Source organism: Morchella importuna (genome assembly GCF_003444635.1).
Source record: "Morchella importuna strain M04M26 chromosome Unknown Morimp01GS001, whole genome shotgun sequence".
Lineage (NCBI taxonomy): Eukaryota > Fungi > Ascomycota > Pezizomycetes > Pezizales > Morchellaceae > Morchella > Morchella importuna.
In genome coordinates, this window is record NW_025763398.1 from 3,521,518 (window position 1) to 3,542,054 (window position 20,537).

The 20,537-nt window shown below is 43.7% G+C and overlaps 7 protein-coding genes across 7 annotated transcripts; 4 read left to right on the plus strand and 3 right to left on the minus strand.

Annotated features, from left to right (window-relative positions):
• Positions 1-15: 15 nt before the first annotated feature.
• Positions 16-655, minus strand: LAJ45_00900 (uncharacterized protein; the record flags this gene model as incomplete). Its single annotated transcript, XM_046110499.1, has 4 exons — positions 16-44; positions 106-130; positions 353-500; positions 561-655. 4 exons carry the CDS (start codon positions 653-655, stop codon positions 16-18), a joined length of 297 nt encoding a protein of 98 aa, XP_045977192.1.
• Positions 656-771: 116 nt separating this feature from the next.
• Positions 772-5,476, plus strand: LAJ45_00901 (uncharacterized protein; the record flags this gene model as incomplete). Its single annotated transcript, XM_046110500.1, has 17 exons — positions 772-912; positions 969-1,103; positions 1,159-1,188; positions 1,247-1,311; positions 1,366-1,671; positions 1,727-2,184; positions 2,241-2,441; positions 2,501-2,787; positions 2,853-3,161; positions 3,217-3,283; positions 3,338-3,459; positions 3,514-3,648; positions 3,698-4,181; positions 4,232-4,401; positions 4,455-4,735; positions 4,812-5,353; positions 5,412-5,476. 17 exons carry the CDS (start codon positions 772-774, stop codon positions 5,474-5,476), a joined length of 3,798 nt encoding a protein of 1,265 aa, XP_045977193.1.
• A 470-nt stretch (positions 5,477-5,946) lies between these two features.
• On the plus strand, positions 5,947-7,598 carry LAJ45_00902 (uncharacterized protein; the record flags this gene model as incomplete). The annotated part of the gene is made up of 2 exons (XM_046110501.1): positions 5,947-6,233; positions 6,356-7,598. 2 exons carry the CDS (start codon positions 5,947-5,949, stop codon positions 7,596-7,598), a joined length of 1,530 nt encoding a protein of 509 aa, XP_045977194.1.
• Positions 7,599-7,954: 356 nt separating this feature from the next.
• Positions 7,955-8,452, minus strand: LAJ45_00903 (uncharacterized protein; the record flags this gene model as incomplete). The annotated part of the gene is made up of 3 exons (XM_046110502.1): positions 7,955-8,146; positions 8,225-8,302; positions 8,384-8,452. 3 exons carry the CDS (start codon positions 8,450-8,452, stop codon positions 7,955-7,957), a joined length of 339 nt encoding a protein of 112 aa, XP_045977195.1.
• Positions 8,453-9,502: 1,050 nt separating this feature from the next.
• LAJ45_00904 (uncharacterized protein) lies at positions 9,503-11,545 on the plus strand (the record flags this gene model as incomplete). Its single annotated transcript, XM_046110503.1, has 10 exons — positions 9,503-9,701; positions 9,785-9,866; positions 10,111-10,135; positions 10,184-10,462; positions 10,517-10,686; positions 10,750-10,960; positions 11,030-11,092; positions 11,158-11,277; positions 11,335-11,376; positions 11,429-11,545. The coding sequence occupies 10 exons, from the start codon at positions 9,503-9,505 to the stop codon at positions 11,543-11,545; spliced, it is 1,308 nt and encodes a 435-aa protein (XP_045977196.1).
• A 2,548-nt stretch (positions 11,546-14,093) lies between these two features.
• LAJ45_00905 (uncharacterized protein) lies at positions 14,094-15,541 on the plus strand (the record flags this gene model as incomplete). The annotated part of the gene is made up of 6 exons (XM_046110504.1): positions 14,094-14,161; positions 14,235-14,262; positions 14,336-14,533; positions 14,614-14,748; positions 14,801-14,949; positions 15,529-15,541. The coding sequence occupies 6 exons, from the start codon at positions 14,094-14,096 to the stop codon at positions 15,539-15,541; spliced, it is 591 nt and encodes a 196-aa protein (XP_045977197.1).
• A 166-nt stretch (positions 15,542-15,707) lies between these two features.
• LAJ45_00906 (uncharacterized protein) lies at positions 15,708-19,667 on the minus strand (the record flags this gene model as incomplete). Its single annotated transcript, XM_046110505.1, has 15 exons — positions 15,708-15,799; positions 15,862-16,011; positions 16,068-16,717; positions 16,770-16,881; positions 16,930-17,261; positions 17,312-17,514; positions 17,568-17,846; positions 17,894-17,992; positions 18,047-18,163; positions 18,211-18,312; positions 18,374-18,728; positions 18,784-19,012; positions 19,064-19,142; positions 19,208-19,561; positions 19,635-19,667. The coding sequence occupies 15 exons, from the start codon at positions 19,665-19,667 to the stop codon at positions 15,708-15,710; spliced, it is 3,186 nt and encodes a 1,061-aa protein (XP_045977198.1).
• Positions 19,668-20,537: the final 870 nt, after the last annotated feature.

Genomic DNA, 20,537 nt, shown 5'->3' on the forward strand with positions numbered 1-20,537 from the left:
TGAAGTCTGCAATTTTTATTGATGGGTATGGTAGTTGTTGTTCGCTGCAGGGGTTGGGAGGTCAATCTTCGACTTGTAGGCAGGTTTATGTGTGTATGTACATACTGTAGACGGGTATATTGCCATTTCTCTATCTCAAAGTTTCAAGAGAAAGGAAGGGAGCAGGCGAGAGAAGAGGGGGTCTCGTTTGAATGAATTGTCCGGGGTGATTCGCGTGGGAGCCGGGAGAACCCCCTTTAATCTGCCTCACATAGAGAAAGCATCTTACAGTACAGCATAGTAGATTCGTGTATACATATTGGATGGGTGGGGGAAAGCAGACAAAGCGATTGAAGTGTCTAAATGTAGTTACACTGGGGGAGTCAAGACCGCCTAAGATAACCCCGCAAGAAAGGTCAGAAAGGATACATGTAGACAGAGGGAGAGAGAAGGCGAAGAAGAGAGAGCGAGAGATCGCACTGCTTCCTCTTCTCTCAACATTACGTTTGTGGTTCCGTTGTCTGCGACGGGCGTGGTTAAAACTCCGTCTCGACTGGGGACAGGAAGCCCATACAACATACCTGTGTTTAAGCCGCAACCCTTTGCGCAGTTTGTCCCTACACAAGGGCCTATCCGCTCGCTGCTCGCTACTCTGCTCACGTCTTGTCCTGGTCATTGTCCTTGCTTTCGTCCTCCTTGTGTCTGTGTCCTGGCAATGAAGACGCTGCTACTATCGCTCGCCCGATTTCAACTCTACAAGTCGTCCCTGCTGCTTCTCTAAGTGAACAAGAAATGCCAACCCTCACTCCCATCCCGGTCAGACAGAATGGCCGCCAAATCGAACGTCCGAGAACCCCAAGCAGACCTAGTACCTCGTCTTCTTCTAAAGAAAATGAGGTTTCCTCAAAAAATCCCGCGCCTCTGGCAGATTACGTGAGTTAACTTTCTGCTGGTGTAAGGAAGGGATGCCTGGCTGATTTTGGAGGTAGACCCTTGGAGACTGTCTGGGGAAGGGCGCATTTGGATCGGTATATCGAGCACTCAATTGGGGAACTGGAGAAACCGTCGCTGTGAAGCAGGTGAGGCTCGCAGATTTGCCAAAGAGTGAGCTGAGGGTTATTATGGTAAGTCTTCCGCGACTGTGTAAGATGTTGGCTAGTACTAAGTTCTGTTGTATAGCTTGAAATCGACCTTCTGAAGAACTTGAATGTATGGGAATACACGTCCGCCTCCCTGGTACTACCTACACCTACTGATCATAAGACAGCACCCAAATATTGTTCAATACCATGGCTTCGTTAAGACGACGGACTCTTTGTACATCATTCTAGAGTATGTAGATATCTCGGGTGAGGAAGTGGCGAGGCATGGGCTAATGATCGATAGGTACTGTGAAAATGGCTCCCTCCACAGCATCTGTAAAAACTTTGGAAAGTTCCCCGAAAACCTGGTCGGCCTCTATATGACTCAAGTTCTCCATGGACTACTGTATCTCCATGACCAGGGTGTTATCCACCGTGATATCAAGGGTGCCAATATCCTAACGACGAAGGAAGGCTTAGTTAAGCTGGCGGATTTTGGAGTTGCCACAAGAACTACCGGACTTAGTGACTCGTCGGTCGTTGGAACTCCGTATTGGATGGCGCCGGAGGTTATTGAGCTTGCAGGAGCTACTACATCGTCAGATATCTGGTAAGATGCTTCTTCAACTTTCGGCAGTTCTTGGTTAGGGCTTATAGAGGTGAAGGAGTGTGGGATGTACAGTGGTTGAACTTCTTGATGGAAAGCCGCCATATCATAAGCTTGCTTCCATGCAAGCATTGTTCAGAATTGTCAATGATGACCATCCGCCACTTCCGGAGGGAGCTTCGCCAGCAGTTCGAGATTTCCTCATGCAATGTTTTCAGAAGGATCCCAACCTCCGAGTTTCGGCCCGTAAACTACTGAAGCATCCGTGGATCGTCAATGCGAAGAGATCAGACTCTGTGGTGCGAACACCAACTACAAAGTATGATGAGGCCGTCAAAAGTGTACAGCAATGGAATGCGGCTCTACAGTCTCCAAATGCCCCGAAAACAACCCGACCTTCCGTCCTTAGCCCCAATCCTCCTCGACGTACACATGTATACAGTCTTGAGCCTGGGAAAGGGCCATTGGCGTTGAGGTCTCGGCCAACTGAGGCGTTCATGTCTCCAGAGAAGACCCGTCAGTATACAATTCCTACCTTTTTCTCGTTTTTCCGATTACTAAATCTACAATAGTTGAGGATGATAACTGGGACGATGATTTTGGGTCTGTTATATCTGCGGCTGCCCTTCAGTTTCCTCGTAATAAGATCGCGGATGGAAATATTGCAGGGCTGCAATCTTTTGACCGATTGAAGTCCTTTGCATCCAACGATGGCACAGACGAGAACTGGGGCGATGACTTTGAAGGGGATATAACCATTAAAAGTCCACCGAGTGAGTGATGTTTGGTGAACCAAAATCCATATCAATGATCCCTACTAATGAAAGTACAGTCATGGATTTCGAGGCAGATCCTATGCAGACGATAAGACCTTACTTTCCTCGTAGACAAAGCGAACCCTCCCTACCGAGTGACGATATATCCACCACAATGATCCCAATTACCGAGCCCCCGCCATTGCCAACAACACCTACGAAATCGAAACCGCGAAAGCTAATGTTACCGTTTCGAAATACGTCACGACATCCATCAGTATTCAGAGAAGATGCATTCGAGGATTATTCTGATCTTGCACCAGTTAACGAAGCAACATTTGCTAAGAAAGTTGACTTAATGAAGGTAGAATATACCCCGTCTCCTTGCTTTATATTATGCCCGTGTCTCATTAGATTTATGAATAGAAGGATGCGTCACTAAGTCCGCGACTTTTTCATCCGAGTGATCTCAAAAGTCTACCGAGATCTACAAGTTCCTCTCAGCATGGTAGTTTAAGGAGGCAAATATCATTGGCGTTGGGAGATACAGAAACGCAGGCACATGCAATACGGAGGTCACGGTCTTCGATGGAGATACAGAGATTTGCGGAGCCCGAGGGCGAGGACGATTATTCGGATATATTTGGTAGTGAAGGAGGAACTGATGAGGCTGGCTCTGAGACTAGTGGTGATGACCATAGCTTGTTATTAAACACCAAGCTTTCAAACAATTCTTGGGTAAGTCCTTATATCATCTTCGGTTTGTTTCTTACTGATTTTTATTTATTTTTAGCTGGGAGACGAGGAGCCCGATGAGGATGATCCATTCGCCCAATTAGAAGAAGGGTTTGACGAAATGGGTGAGATTTTTCCCACCAGGCTGGACTAAAGAAATACAACTGACATGTTTATAGATCTCGAGGCAAATATTGCTAGAGATAAATATGCACGACTTTGCATCCAGGTTGAAGCCTTGGTTGGCTCATTAAAAGAAAATCAGTCGGAGGAAGACCTGGATGATATCTCATCCCAGTTGGTATGACTTTTCTCGGAGGAGTCAAAAGTCAGACCTGCAAGCTAATTTTAATAGATGGACGTCCTTCTGGAATCCCCGGAAACAAGAAATACTATAATTGGTGCTCATGGTATGTTACCAATATTAGAGGTTTTGGAGACTTGTAAGAAACGGGAAGTCATCCTCAAGCTATTGAAGATTGTAAATGCTGTAGGTCAAAATCCTTTTAGTTCTAAGGCATTATCCTGACGAATCCCAGATCATTTTCGATGATGTTGAAATTCAAGAGAACTTGTGTTTCGTTGGGGGGATCCCCATCATCACGAAATTTGCGTCGAAGAAATACCCAGGGCACATCCGTCTGGAAGCCGCGGCATTTGTAAGACAAATGTATCAAACTTCAACACTGACATTACAGATGTTTGTCAGCTGTGGAGGGTTGAATGTTCTCGTAGAGTTTCTGGAAGAAGATTATGACGCCCAGAAGGATTTAGTGCTCATCGGAGTGAATGGCATTTGGAGCGTCTTCGAAATGCAGGGCCCTACGCCAAAGAATGATTTTTGCCGGATATTTTCCCGAAGCTCGGTTTTGCATCCATTATCATTGGTATTGTGTCATGTTCTTGATGAGGACGGGGAGTTGTCGGATTTATGCGTGGAACGTATAGTCAACATCTTCTACCTATTTTCCCAAGCAGAGAACCATGTCAAGGAAATGGTGGCGGATAGGATAGTTTTGAAAAGTATACCATTCTTATCTTTTATTCAACCTTAAAACTGACATTTTGGCAAGGAGTGTTAAAAGACCTGAAGCGGATGGCGCCGTCTCATCAGGTGGTAATGTTGAAATTCATCAAAAATCTGTCCATGTTGTCGTCTACCTTGGATACATTGCAAAATTCCAACGCAATCGAGGTCCTGACTGATCTTTTGACTGCCAGTATGAACGCATCACATTTTAAGGTTTTTATTTCTGATTCTTGATATGTTTGTTGGGTGTTCTAACCATATTCTAGGAAATTTCAAACCAAGTCCTGAATACAATGTTTAACTTGTGTAGATTGAGCAAGTCTCGGCAGGAGGAGGCTGCTCTCCATGGGATTATTCCATTGCTCCAACGTATCGTTAGTACGGAGCGGCCACTTAAAGAATTCGCGCTACCTATCCTTTGTGACATGGCCCACTCTGGAAAGGTTTGCAGAAAGATACTCTGGCAAAACAAGGGTCTTCAGTTTTATATATCGTTACTCTCGGACCCGTATTGGCAGGTTACTGCGCTTGATGCCATCTTTGTTTGGTAAGTTTTTTCTTTTTTCTTTTTTCTTTTTCTTTCTTCAGTTGGTATATTTGGCTTAAGGCTGATAGTGTTATAGGCTTCAAGAAGAGACAGCAAGAGTAGAGGAAAAGCTGCTCGGCGAGTCATTTACTACAGCTATCATAAATTGCTTCACAACTTCGAAAACAAACGCCTTCGAAAATATTCTTGACCCTTTGCAAAAATTAATGCGTTTAAGCTTACCGATTGCTCATGCCGTTGGCCAACCAGAGTTTTTTTCTCGAATTCTCAGCAAGTTATCTCACCACAAAGCCCTTGTTCGATTGAATCTTCTCAGGATACTACGGACCATCTGTGATGCAAGCGAACAGAAAGAAGCCTTGATCAGAATACATGGCATGTATAGCACGATCTATCGTTTGGCACAAAAGGATAATGCTGTGCTTGTTTCGAACCTTGCGGGAGAATTGATAAAAATGTGTGCTGAGAGGGAGAAAGAGAAACGTGTGAGCTATCGCAGTAGAGGACATAGAAGCATATCGTCAAGCACCTCGTCATCATTTTCTATGAGGGAGAGGGCTTTGTCTTCTTCGTCACAGCGGGGGAACGTCTCTAGCCTATGGGGCTATGATGTGAATGGTATCGTTGCAGGAGATGAGATTGACATGAATCATCTACCACTAAGCACTGGCAATAGTGCCGGAAGGGTTGTACAAGAGAAGAAAAAGGTTCTCAGGAGAACGCCTCAAAGCTCGGGACTGAGGACTTCAAATAAATATATACCTCGAAGAAGTCGTGGGCCGCCTACTACCGAAACGCCGGAGTGGGGTTGAAGGAGATAAGATATGTTCTGAGACTGGAGCATTCCACGGCGAATTACATATTTTTGGGTTTCTTTAATTTCCTATCATTGTCTTATTATACCTCCTCTTTCTGTAATGATTTTTTTATTTTGCCTTTATTCTGCTGTCAAATTTCTTCTGACTTTGTTATATGTACTGCATATCCTTAAGGAGTAGCATCAATGAACGACCGGTTTGTTTTCGCCTTTGTTCCATGACCTGGGATTACTCGCCCTAGAGATTAATTATAAATCCCATTGCCAATCACGTGTTAACATTGCGGGGATGTTGATGATGATTTCCAATCAAAAAAAAAACTAGGTACCATCAGCCCCTCTATATTTAATCGCATTTTACGTTCCTAAATATCGATACTCAACAATCTCAACTATGGCTGCCTCAATTTTCCCTTCATACCCCCCCTCAATATCATCTAAGCAATCTTCATACTTGCTTAAGTCTTTTATAGATTGGTCGCTGTTTAATGGTCTTAGCGTCCGCCCACTTCAAGCGGAAAATCAAAACGGAGCTCTAGCAGTACATGCACCAGTAACCTTATTCCCGAGTCCCTTTCCGAGAGCATGTTTTGAGGAGGCAAAAGCGGTCCAGATATGGTTCAATGAGTTATATGCGAGAATTGCAGCGGATGAGGAGTGGTTATTGAAAATTGTGGACGAGTATGTGTTATCCTTTGCTTTTCCGATTGACTCTTACGGGAGATTTACATTGGAACTGAGTCGGAAAAATTCGGCATTGGGAATGAAAAGTGACTGAGATTTTTCCTTTCTCCTATTTGTAGATTGATCGAGGTGGACGATTTCATGGCCCGTTTATACAAAGTACATCTTGATGTCAAAAAAGAAGGCTTTGTTCAGGATCTTTCCCTTGGCATATTCCGGTCAGACTACCTGATTCACGTGGACCCTTTGTCTCCAACCTCACCACCTATCATTCATCAGGTCGAATTCAACACCATCTCTGTGTCTTTTGGAGGTCTCGCGACTCGCGTTTCGGAACTCCATAGACACTTACTGCGAATGGGCGCATATCCATCGGCGACGGCCAACTTATTAAAGCAGAAGAATATACCACTGGATCCCTCGGCTAAGGAAATAGCCAATGCTCTGGCGGCAGCGCACAAGGCATATGGCCTTGGAGGATCGGGACGTAATACGGCAATATTATTCATCATTCAGGATGATGAAAGAAATATTTTTGATCAAAGGTTGATAGAATATAACCTCCTAGAAAATCACGACATTCAGTGCTATCGTATCACAATACAACAAGTCCCGGATCTCATCACTCTGGATCCTGTAACATATGCGTTGATATATCATCCGCCGCATGATGATGGAGTCCATATGGAGATATCTACGGCATATTTTCGCTCATGCTATGGTCCAGAAGATTTTCACTCTGAGACTGATTGGGTATCTCGTACTACAATTGAGCGCTCAAAAGCTATTAAGTGCCCATCAGTCATCACCCAGTTAGCTGGAGCCAAAAAGGTGCAGCAAGTCCTCGCCATGGAAGGTACTGTTGAAAGGTTTCTCCCAGACACGTCGATCTCAACTCGGGTTCAAAATACTTTCGCCGCCATATATCCACTCGATACCTCATCGGCTGGTCTAGCCGCTCGTGACCTGGCACTCAATAACCCGGAAAAGTATGTTCTGAAGCCACAGCGGGAGGGGGGAGGGAACAATATCTACAGATCTAAGATACCCGACTTCCTCAAGTCAATCCCGGAGTCGCACTGGAGCAGTTATATACTCATGGAATTGATCGAACCGCCGAGTTTAGGTAATAGCATAGTTAGAAATGGAATTATCACAACTGGCGAGGTTATTTGCGAACTAGGCATTTTCGGGGCAGTACTTTGGAGAAACGGCAAAGGGCTAGAAAGTGGCAAAGGGATAAAGGAGATTGTTGTGAATGAAGAGACTGGTTGGCTATTGAGAACGAAAGGAAGAGATAGTGAGGAAGGTGGGGTAGCAGCAGGATTTGGAAGTGTTGATGGCATTTTACTCGTTGATTGAAACACGTCTTCATGAGTGATCACTCGGCTTTATAATTAGCAGCTGTTAAGGTGCACATGTATTCACCCAAACAGTTGAAATATTAGATGCGACTGTATTAAAATACGTGAAATTCATTATGCAAAGCTATCCATTAGAGAGCTTGCACGGCAGCTATGCTTACTTGGCCAAGATAATCAGCCAACTCTCACTCTAATACTGTATTTTTTTTTTGAATTTTTGAATTTTTTTTTGTTTCTGATCTACAGGCCCTTATCCCAACCCAGAAATGAAAACCAGAACCCCGAAAGAATTTTTGCATTGAAAGGTAGGATTTTTATGGATTGTTGGAAGGGAAAGAAAAAAGAGAAAAGCGCTTAGTCGAAAAGACCGAAACCCATGTCCTCGTCTGACTCCTCCTTCTCCTCCTCCTTCTCTTCAACCTTCTCTTCAGCAGCAGCAGCACCACCAGCGGCAGCGGCACCACCAGCAGCTGGCGCGGCAGCAGCACCACCACCACCGGATCCGACGTTCAGAAGCATATCCTTAACATCCTTTCCCTCGAGAGCCTAGTTTGTAAAGGGAGAATGGTCAGCAACCAATCTTTCCTTAACCTTTCCTTAATATCTAAACCGTTGGTTTCAGACCTTAGCGAACAATGTGGTCCAGATAGGCTCGACATCGGTGCAACCAGCAGCCTTGATAAGGGACTGCAACTTGTCGGCCTAAACGTATATCAAAAAAGTGTTAGTTTGCCGTCGGCGGAAGGTCGCTGAGTAGTGTTTTGGAGCTTTGTGATGACGTACGGTGATTTCAACACCATCATCGGCCAAGATGAGGGCGGCGTAGGAAACGGCAAGTTCGTTGTTAGACATCTCGATATCTGCTGGATTTGGAGTTAAAGCTGATTCTGGCTTTGAAATGTAGAGTCTGCCAGAATGATTACTCACTTATTCGTTAGATGTTGATGAGAGGATGGGGCGTCTGTCGGCGTTTTCTGTCGTGAGATTATCGGAGGTGAGTACGTAGATGTTGCGAAATTATGAGATGAATGTTCTTTCCCATTCAGTGGCGGTGGGTTTGAGCCCTGTGTGGGCTAAAAAGCAGTCATGTAGTATTTATCACAGCTTGATATCTAATCTAATCAGATTAAACATTACCAGCCACATGACGCCACCGTTCATCTTAAGGAGTACATACGGTATTGTACCCACGCTAAGCACAAATCTTGCTCCTATAATATGGGATGTGCACTCCAGAGGTACATACATGTATTCAGATTCTTGAGAAATTCAGTGGCATAAGCCGCATTGTACTCTAATGCAGCTTTATAAATTAAAAGTACATACATGTAGTTCTAGAAATGAATACCTCTACTAGCAATGCCGACAATTCTATGGGTCATGTGACTCATTATTCTGAGGCCTACGTACCGAATACATACTGAAGGCTCCGCGCAAAGAAGTGGGCACGTGACCCATAGAATTGTCGCTAGTAATCCCAGCTTTCACTCGGTAACAAACCTAACCCTCATTCCGTGAACCTTTTGCTGTAAAGTCACGCCGTCGCGGGCCTAGTATGAGCTACTTGCTTACCAGCAAAAGAACCAGGGATTATTTGTATGAGAGAACGGCGCCACTCCATACAAACAATCCTTGCCCTGAGCGACCGTATTTTCTAGTTCTTTTGCTGGTAAGCAAGTACAAGCCTTCGATGAAGCTTGTTGCCACCTAGCCAGGTGTGCATGTGGGGTTGACATCCGATAAGCGCGTATTTTTGAGAATGGCGGGTCACCATGTGTATGACCCCATGTCATCCATCATACCCCTGCTTTGTGCAGCACATAGATTCCACTGATAGCTGCTGCTTTGGAGACCTATCAGCACCTTTGACATCAAGTGTCTTATCGGATACTCAATCAAAATATGTTCACCACTCCGGAGGCAGTTGCTGAGAAGCTCATCAAGCTCCGAGACAGCTTAATAAAGCTCAAGCAGGATCGAACAACATACGTCAAGTCTAGTAGTGTGGTTCGTCTCTATGATGAATTGTGCGAATATATCCGACAAGCACAAGAGTTTGAGAGCGAACTTTTAAATGGCCCGAGGGAAAGTGGGAGCAAGCGTGAGATAACTTCTCTGGAAATTCCATTTTGCTCCCAAGGACATCTTGGGTTTATTATACTAAATTATACGCATGCAACTTAGTTGGCGAGCTTGTGACCGACTGCTACGAGTTAATATCACTGTTGTTCTTAACAGTCGGAAGAAACAACGAACCACCAGCAGTGTAAGTCAATAAGTGTTTAAAACCCTTATAATATTTCATAATTCTAGACACAGAAAAGCTTGTAACACGTAGATACAGTGCAACCTTGATGATGATTTAAACAGGCTATCACATTAAGGCTCTATGGATCTGTCGGTTTTTTTCTCTCTCAAAAGTTGCACTGTATCATATGTTATGGCTCGATTTACTCTGATATGAAAACTACTCTAATAGAAGATCGACTGTGCTGACTGTGAATCTTAAGTTACGCCCCTAGCGTCATTATCAAGGTTTTTCTCCAAGAACACTTTCTTATATATTATACTAACATTAAAAAGCGACTTTTAGAGCACCTGAACGAGTCGGGCAATTTTTCTCGAAAGGATCTTGTCCCACTTCAGCGTACACTAATAAATATGCGCGAGAACATCGAACAAGGCCGACCCCTCTACAATTCTCTAATTATATCTATGCTTGAATCACAAGTTTGCGCTTCTGAAAGATCTTTAAAGGAATTGAAGAAAAGGTTGGAACCGATACCATCAGAACTGGAGAGTTTATTAGAGAGACTTGTGAGTCTGCGGAGGAGCATCAAGGCCTGTGAGTCTAAGAAGCAGGTAAGTTGTAACTTCAAATTTTTCGAGAAAGGTTTATATTGAATTTCTCGTTAGTTCCAAGTTACAGAGGTCGAGGGATATCTATCACAAATCAAAGAGATCGACGCGTCTAGAATAGATGGGAAGTTTGTGGCAGAGGATGGAAATATTCCGGAGACGGGACAAGATATCTTGGATACTTTGCTCAAACGTTGCTATATAGTAGCGGAAAACGCTCTGCAAAAGTGGGCAATAAATACATCAATCATAAACTATCGCAACTTTACTGATACTTCTTAACTCTCTAGGCAAGGCGCAGTGGCACCTGGGTTGAAAACTACATATGAAGAATTATTTCAAGCAAAGAGTCAACTGGAAAAATTAGAACTGACGCAGGCTTGGTCATTGAGAGAAACAGATCTTTATGAGTTCCAAAAGCTTGTTTTAACTCTCGATCAGGAACGAGTGAACGGAAAATTTGTGGATAGTGAGGGAAACGCACCTGGAGAAGGTCAAGGTGTAAGATTTTTAAACTACTCAGAACCCTCAATGCTTTAGACTAAGACTAACTCAAATCATTTTATGCAGATATTATTATATATGGTTAGACGGTGTTATGCACATATATACAGTTTGATAAATTCAAGTGAAGTAAGTAATATACTCTTAGTAAACATTCCCAGTTTCCATATCGCCGAATCTAAAACCATGTGTAGCCCGTCAGTGAAGCCCTGACGCCCGTCTTCAACCAACTCCAAACAGTACGTCGTTGTTTAAAAGAAGTACAGAAATTCGGTATCAGCAACGCTAGAGACCTCTATCCATACAGCATGAAAGTACGTTATGTCCATTACCCGCCCATATTCTATACCATAACTGATGACTGATTGTAGCTGGCCTCTATTGATAATATGAGAGTCGATGGTAAATTTATGGTAGGGACAGATATCCCCGAGGGCCAAGGAAGGGTAAATTCCTTATTGGCAGAATGCTTCGAGATTTGCGAAGAACTACGAAATAGCGAGGACTGTGGGGTTGCAACTCCCTAAATCTATGTGGCACGTGCTGAAATCAGGTATCTGTTTTGTGTTTGATATAGAATAGGATTTTTATTCGGCATTTTTCATGCTTTATCTGAGAAGCGTCATGGCCCGTTTAAATATATATACAATGCATTCATATCTCATTTTTCCCAGAAATACAAGATTATATTTTAGATGACTTCCTGAAATGGTTATTAGTTTTATTAGATTTAGAACTACTAAAGCTATATACACTGTGTAATCATAAATGGTATGAAGAAAAAAATGGAAGAGTATCCCATAGTGATTGATAGAGGCCTACCCCGTCTAGAGTAGACTGCATGTATGTACATGTACATATGTACTTACATGTATGTACACTATGCTGTACCTATACACTGGGACAACTTCCCTAGTGCCGGGGATTCCACGAAAGTGGGAGGTCTTTTTATCATATTCTGGGGATTTGCACCGATAGGACCGTTTCGATTTAGCACTTGAGCAGGGGGGATTGGTTTCCGGGGATAGAAAGCTATAGGAACCGTATTTAATATTTAAGCCATGTAAAGGTACGGGGCTGATAAAAAGTAGATGGATGTAGGTGCTCCTTAGACAAAGTACCCACAGAATACAGGTAGTATGATCTCCAGTTAAAGGCACCACCCAAGAGTCAAAAGCTTATGCCCTGTGACAGATACATTTGTTGGACGTCTTACGCTATGTCTTAGAAGCACAGGATTTTGGTTCTTATCTCTGCCGAATCCCTATAATACCCAATTGTTGTTTTTACTTTTGAATTGAGAGGTTCGGAAGATAGGAAACCAAATCCTTTTAACTCTAACCTTTGCTTTATGTATTAGGTGTAGATACAGTACTGTGGCTCCATGTCAGCCGCATTTGTTGATGCACAGATGGTGTATGAACTCCGACTCGTAGTGTTCCCAACTAGCCCATGCGTCTGACTCTTCTCTGTGCGAGCTGCGGCAAGCCGGGAGTTTAAGTCCTCATTAGCGGGGCCTGTGGGACTTGCCGCAACAGAGTATGTACATGTATGTTTGGAAGCATATTTTATGGACTTTGTCAACAATGGGCTTATCTTCCGGAATTGTAGCATCATGTATCTATATGTGAACCGATACACAAGAGTCAGTACTTTACCTACAGTAGAGTAGAGTACATGTAGGTACTTGTATGTACTTGTATACATGTAGTTGCGTGTACTCTAGAGTACCTACCTACATGTACTTACATTACTCTACTAAAGGTACATACATGTACCGGGTGTTCACCATTAATGTAAAGAACAATGGTGTTCTCAGTATTAACCCACAACCCCCGGTACAGAGAGTAGGTACAGTGGGTGGATTTCCGAGCGGGCCTTCCCACTAGAGGTCTAGGAGGACAAAGCGATTCAGGGGTTGGTGTTTGGGTTTTCTGTTTGTGAACTGGAGTGGTAAGGTTTCAGCTTCAAGGCGGCGGAAAAGAGCAGTACGTATGTCCCCAGCCACGCACGCAGAAAGGACCAGACCCAAGTGAACGCGGAAATAATGAAAAGGGGAAAAAAAAAGAAGTGATATGAACTGGCGGAAAGACGGCAGGAAGAGACACTGGAAACATAGCAGAATAATAATTCAATAATGGGTGTGTGGAGCGCAACGATTACTTTACAGGGAGGATTGGCGATTACAGTACCACAGATCCATATCTACATGTATGTACGTAGATATGCAAATGACAGGAATACAAATGTTTTCTTCGGGGATGGGACCAGACCAATTAACTGACTCTCTGACTGGGGCTGTTGCCCGGGATGCACGCAAAGGTAAAGAGATATTACCTACAGTGCAATTATGACAAACTGTCTCTTGCGCCGGCGCACGTTCATTTTCCACGTATGGATGAGAACACAGGCAGCAGTAGCAATTCAGTACATAGCAGCAAGCACTGGCAGGCAGGCAGGCAGGCAAGCAAGCCCCGTTCGTTCAGCTGCGGCCAAGACCTCAGCCTGTGTCCAGCCAGTATGTAGCCAACCAACCAGCCAGCCCTCCGTTCCATCCCCTTCTCTCTCTTCACAACAACCCTCCTGGGCCAACTCCACTACCTAACACCACCACTACTGAGCCATCAACTGCCCTTCGCGCTTCCTCTCTCTTCATCCTCTGTCTTCTCTCCTCCACCACACCTTGTGCATCCTTTGCATCTCTCGCTATCTCTCTCTTGCTCTCTACGTAGTCTCCTACCACGCTACTGCCTACTCTTCTCCCTTTTTAATACCAAACTACCACCGTTGTAATCCTCCTTTACCCTCTTCATCGACAAACACACATCTACCACTGTTCCCCCCCCCCCTCCTTAGAAAAATAAACAACCTTCGGTGAGTAATGATCCTTATACCAGCGTTTATACATGTGCCTAGATTCGTCCCTGTATATCATGCATCTCCTCCCTTATTCAGAAGGAGCGGGCAGGACAAAGTAGATGGCAAAGAGCTTGTAAACATCCTATTACTTCTCTTATCTACGATGTTACACTGTTGTTGTTCATACTTCGTTTGCATCCATCGGTCGCTTGCTATCCTTTGGTCCTCTAATCATTCGGTCCTCTAATCATTCATCTTGTGCTTTACAGAAATGGCCGAAATTAGACGCAAGTTGGTTATCGTCGGTGACGGTGCCTGTGGAAAGACCTGTTTGTTGATGTAAGCCTCTCGCTATCTCTCGCGAGCTTTAAAGTGTATTTTAAACCATAGCCTTGCTAACCAAAATGCGTAGTGTGTTCTCCAAGGGAACATTCCCTGAGGTATGAATGTTCAGCTACTTATAGTAACTACCCTCAGCTGGATTTTTTATAGTACTGACGCAATTTGGCGTAGGTGTATGTTCCCACTGTTTTCGAGAACTATGTCGCCGATGTAGAGGTCGATGGAAAGCATGTAGAACTCGCTCTTTGGGATACTGCCGGCCAGGAGGATTATGATCGTCTTCGCCCTCTCTCGTACCCCGATTCTCACGTTATTCTGATCTGTTTCGCGATCGACTCACCCGACTCGCTCGACAACGTTCAAGAGAAGGTACATCTTGCCACTTTCCTCGTTACAACGCTCATTACCGAGTGGCAAATTGGTTTCTAACATCAGGATTACTCCAATAGTGGATTTCTGAGGTCCTTCACTTTTGTCAAGGTCTCCCAATCATTCTCGTTGGATGCAAAAAGGATCTCCGACACGATCAGAAGACCGTCCAGGAGCTCTCCAAAACCTCCCAGAAGCCAGTAACTGAAGCTGAGGTAGATTCTTACTATTCTCCCGCAGGAACTCGTAGCTAACTTGTTTAAACAGGGTGATGCTGTCAAGAAGGTTATCCACGCGGACCGTTACCTTGAGTGCTCGGCCAAGACCAACGAGGGCGTCCGCGAAGTTTTCGAGCACGCAACCCGTTGTGCCCTACTACAGAAAAAGCCAAAGCATCGCAAGACATGCAGCATCTTGTAAGTTGGTAAAGCCTTTAGAGGGTCGGTTGTCTTTGGTTTGGCGACGGTGTTTTTTAAATCAACGGTGGCGTGCTTTTTCCCCTTCCGTTTGCGAAATTCCCAACATGGTGCAGTAAAAGGGCACATATTTAGTGTACTGTTCAAGCGTCTTTTGAAGCGGGAGATTGAAGCATCAGTTGAGTTAAAGCCGGGAAAGCAATTACGGATATTGTGGGATGAGGACAGCAAAGTAAGGGAGGAATGGAAACAATTGTTGGGACATGTACTTTTCTTTTTTCTCTATTTTTACTGTTTCTCATCTCTTTTGAAGTGGTGCGGTTTTTCTTGTGTTGTTGGTTCCTTATTATCCCCATTTGAGTTGTCCTGGTTTGGTATTGTCTTTTTACAATCTGTTTTTTGTTTTCTCTTCTACCCTCTGCCGATAGGACGGGGGATAATCGTCGAACACAGGTGTGCTTTTTTGAAAACTCACTCCCTGACGTACGACCCATCTACCTTCTCTGTGACAATCGTGAAATTCCCACGCACCACATGTTCCAGGGTATTTGGCTACAGCAAGGCTAAGAGCAATTCAAGGACCGATTGGTGAATAAAGGAATATCGCTTATCAACGGTCTCGACCAGTACCTAGTGATCCAAATGTCCATTTGTAACAAGCCTGGTACTTTCTTATCTCTGGTAACTACTCTACATGTAGAGATTACACATGACGCAAGCAAAGGTAAAGCCGTTATACACATTTCGCCACTGGGCTTCTAACCATCAACATCCATTATGTCCGCATTCATCGAATTCCCGGCACGTCGTTCTTTTATCCAAGCTTCTATCTGCTCCTTGAGCTCCGTATCTAAGATACTGGTCAGCGTAACAGGACATGATGGGCGACCCATAGAAAGAATCCATGCTTACTAGGAATGACATCTTCGATTTTCAAGGGCTCTCTATTAAATGGATCTTTCGGATCGCTGAGCAAATGAACTTTGATGGTTTGTCGATCAATCGAAACCTTGGAAGACGGTAAGATCACGGGATCTTCCATCAAGGTAGCCATCAGTGGATCTATAACGGCGGTTAGAACTCTGAACTTAAAGCAAGCAATTTGACGAGAGGCCTACCCAAAAAGTCATCCGGAATTTCTCCAAGCTCTTCCTCGCCTTCTTCTTCACGCCGTTTGGTTTCCTCGACCATCGCAGCTAATTTAGCTAACGCTGCAATATCGGGAGTCCCTTTTAAACTGTTCTTTTCTAGAACAGCCTGTAATTTTTGAAAAAGTTCAGGCTTGTATGAACGACCATCTCTTGCAACAGCTTCCACAAATGGTGTGAAGTGTCTAAGATTTAGATAGACGTCTGTGATCTCTGACAACAAGGCTTTGGGATTGAACCGGTATTTCTCGGGGCTACGAACTCTAAGAGAGTTGCATTTAGGTCCGACTAGAGCCTCAAGGTTATAATCCAACATGCCAGCCAATCGATTAACAATTTCTGGCATGATGAAAGCATTAGGAATCGCGGACGTGAAGAGCTTCAGCATCGTGACCGTTTCATTGCCTAATGACATGTACGAAGTTGCATCTCGCTCAGATTTCGCCAATGCCTTCTCTTTTTCGGTTTTTTCTTGAGGGCTCAGGGAAGCAGCCGCATCGCCTTCGAGCTCATGCTGTAATTTGTTGATTTCAGCTAGTGCAGTGAGTGAGTTGTCTAGCACGTAGGTTACGTCGTTGAGAAGAAGAGCCACAAAACGGATAAAAAAATCAACGTTCAACCTTAATGAATATGTTAATTCCGTATATTCCTTAGACAAGACAAAAAACATACTTGCTCTCCTGATCCAGTTTTTCTCTATATGCAGGGTTTGGCCATATTGATTTGATAATCTCAGAAATATGGTAACGGACAGTAAACTTCTCGTAATACTGCCTCTCAATTTCTGCGATTATTTAGTATGAAGCCTTGGATAGAGAAAAGGCTAGCCTACCAATATAAAAGTTCATGAGAGCATTGAGAAGGTGTTGTAAAACGAACTTGTGACCATTTATGACGTCGCCCAACATACCAGCTGTTTTACCACGGTAAGGGGAAATTCCATAATAGAGTATCTCAACGAGTTTCGATTTAAGGTTAGGCTTTTTTATATAGGTTGATGTACGCAGAAAAGTCGTGCAGAAGATGACGAGCTCATCTACTTGGGTCGTCACTATACACTCTGGCAGATATCTCCCTACGAATCCAAAACAAAGTCCGATATCTTCAATGAAATACTCCGGCAGAGCACTAAACTCAGGAGGTGCTTCCGCAGGCAGAGGTAGGCTATTGCTTGTTAGCTTGTATTGTACAGTTGGGATACCAACGTAAATCACCTCATCATTTTTTGTGGGTATCTATGTCCAGGAGAAACAAGTCTTAGGAGCCAGGTCGTAAGGTATCGCATGAACAAAAGCGATCTTGTTTGTGACAAACCGTCAAAAAGGAATACTTCGAGTGCAAACTTATACGCAATTCCTTCGTCTATACGCTGTCTCAATTTTTCTATGTTTCTATCCCAAATACCTATCTGTGGTGTCTATAATTTCAATTAGTAATAAGTCCATATTTGGGTGAGCCAAGCCCCCTTACGTTAACCCAGCGTGATCTCTCGCCTTGGATTCTTTCCAAATGTTTCTCCATATCTCCAATGTCTTTTGCCAGCTGATCGTGATTAACCTCGGTGGCACCAAGTCCGTAGTGGTGGGCTGCAACATTTAGGAAGAAGACTTCAGATATGAAATTATTTGATCCTTCAATCTTTTTGGAATAGAATTCAGATGCGGTGTCTTCATCTGCATTGATTTTTGTCTCATCGCCGATGTCCAGTCTTGGATTACGCCTGAAGTAGTCGATGTCGATTTTGTCAAGCTGTAACGGGTTAGACATTATAATGCGAATTGTATTGTAAAACAGACCTTCGAAAAAGATGCGTCCATAAAAGGCTCGCATAACTTGTTCAATACTGCTGTTATATTGAGCATAAAACCATCGGAGGCTACTGTAGCTTGATCCACCTTCACCAGAAAGATTAGAATATAGATATACTAGGTCTCCTGAAATATTTTTACCTGGATAGCGCCACGCTTCTTATTCAAATTAATTGCTAACGCAAAGAAGTCGAGCACCTTGACCCTCGCTTCAGGCGATGCCCGAATTATCAACATGGTAATCTGATGTAGTTGATCCTTAAAGGTGTCAGCTAGTGACCGGAATCTTGTATATCGGAATTTACCTGTATTGTTTGGAGCGATAACCGAAGAGCTCTGGTTGCGTCATTTAAAGCAGTTTGGCTCTTGGTCTTTGCGCCAGTAAAATATGTGCGACATACTTGTGACTATTTTAATGATCAATTAAGCCGTGTGCTATATGCTATATAGCTTAGAGGTAGTAAATACCTGAAGGGGCGAAAGTTGAAAAAAAGGGCCTAAGATAGTCTCCTTTTCTACAAGATGTGCCGGAGTCTGTTCAGGAGAGGGGAGAAATGAAGGCAGTTTAATCATAAGTTCCACGAGTGGCTTGAATTGAGCAAGCCGTCCTAAAGCCGATATGAATGGTTTATAGTTATCGCTCATGTTCATCTTACTTAGTCGACTACTGAGGTTTTGTATTGCTTGTTGGAAATACTCCACAAGATCCGGGTTGTCTTCGGATCGAGACACTAGATCATTCAAAAATTCTTGGGGCAAACCAAGATCATCTTCTGCATCGTTCAATAAACGATTTTCTAGTTTGGCTAATGCACGATTGTTCCTGGAATAATATTAGAATGACCGGGGTATCGCTGCTTTGTATGGATATAACTTACTCAAAAATATCTGGCATAGTGATACAGTATTCCCCATAGTTGATACAAAGTCTCTTAGCGGTATTCAGAATATTGATTTTCTTCTCGTCTAGTCTAGACGGAGGTGTAGTCCTCTGTATAACAGAGGCTCGTCTCCAGCAACCAACCAAGTAGTCCATGGGGGTAACATCAGAGTCTTTGCATACTGAAAGTATCAATTGGTCCAATGTACCCACGGAAATATGCGCCGCTAGAAAAGTCATTACGGATTCCTGAGCCTATGCGATGGGGCCAAACGTACGCTTTCCTTCAACTGCTTGCTCCTCCAAATCTTTCCGTAAGTCATCCAAGATGTAGTATCCTGTAACCCGTGGCCCAGGCTAAATTCGATTTAGCAATACTCGGAGGTAATCTAGCCTTCGTAAAGATTACTAAGAGCACCAACCTCTAGAGCCACCTTATATATATGCTTTAAGGTCTTGTCCTCCCATAACTCTATAGGACCGAGACTACCCACAGAAGTTGATGATAGCACTAGGGCTTCTGACGGCGGTATAGACTGTGTTGGTTTTACGGGAGAACGGATATCTGGGGGCGGCGATGTAGCTGTCCTTTTGGGCGTTGCGTTTGACGACTGGTTCAACCCCAGCTTAGTGAACGGGTTTGGCACAGTATCACTTTGAGGGCCGGATGTCGGGTTTTGAAGGTCCTTTGTAGGGGAGGAACTGCTTTCACCATCCTCGGCTTGCGATTTTGGCTGCGATGGGGCCTGAAGTCTTGCTAGTCGCTTGTTACGAATCTATAATGTGTTAAATTGTTCTTTGAGATATGTTGAAAAACATAAAGCTTTCTGTTGGAGCAACTGTACTCACTTTGTCGGCCTCAGATTCGGAATTTGAAGACATGACTATCCGCTAGATCCCGAAAGTTAACTAAAGTAGAAGGATCGTTGATCGAGCAGATAACGTTGATGTTATGGAGTGAAGCAAAGGATGTAGTTATGTTGCTACGTGACGAGCAACATGGGGTTAGGATGTGTGCGGCTGCTTTGACGTTGGTGGTGGTGAAGCGTCCGCTGAGCAACCATGCGCAATGCAACCACATATCTTCCACAAGCTTCTCTTCGAGTGAAAATCCATGAAGATAGTAATAGGATATATCGTTTGCAATTGAATTTCCTTATAAGATTTACGAGTACATATTAGTACACAATACTGGTGTTTATAGGTCGTATCGAGTTTCTTTGCTTTTGGGTAGCATAAAAAAGAACTTTTGTATTTGGTCATGGCGAAGCTTGTATGTTTATCGGTCAACTCAACCATAACAACAAGTCCTGTGCTCTAGATGTCAAAAGTCTCGCCACGAACCCATAAACAAATATATAATGATTGATGGCATCGGATAGTGTGATTATAGGCCAGCACCGGGTACCTCTTCATTTCCCTTCGATGCCATAAGAGTCACATAGTTGATTTGAGCTCCCGAGTTGGTTAAGTGGTTTTCTAGCTCAATAGTTAAACTAAGTGATACACTTTTATCTTTGAACCTTTTTCCTTTTTTAAAAAGAAAGAAAGAAAGAAAGGCAAGACCAAATTCCAAACTGCGGCGAGCATAGAGCACAAAAGGATATTCCGGCTGGTTATCTTCCGTTGGGGGGGGGGGGGGGGGGGGGAGATATTCTCCGTGGCAAAAGTCATGCAAGAGGGTTTTGTATAAATTTAAATACAAAGAAAAGAACATTTTTCTAACAGGATTCCAGCCTTCAATTATATCCA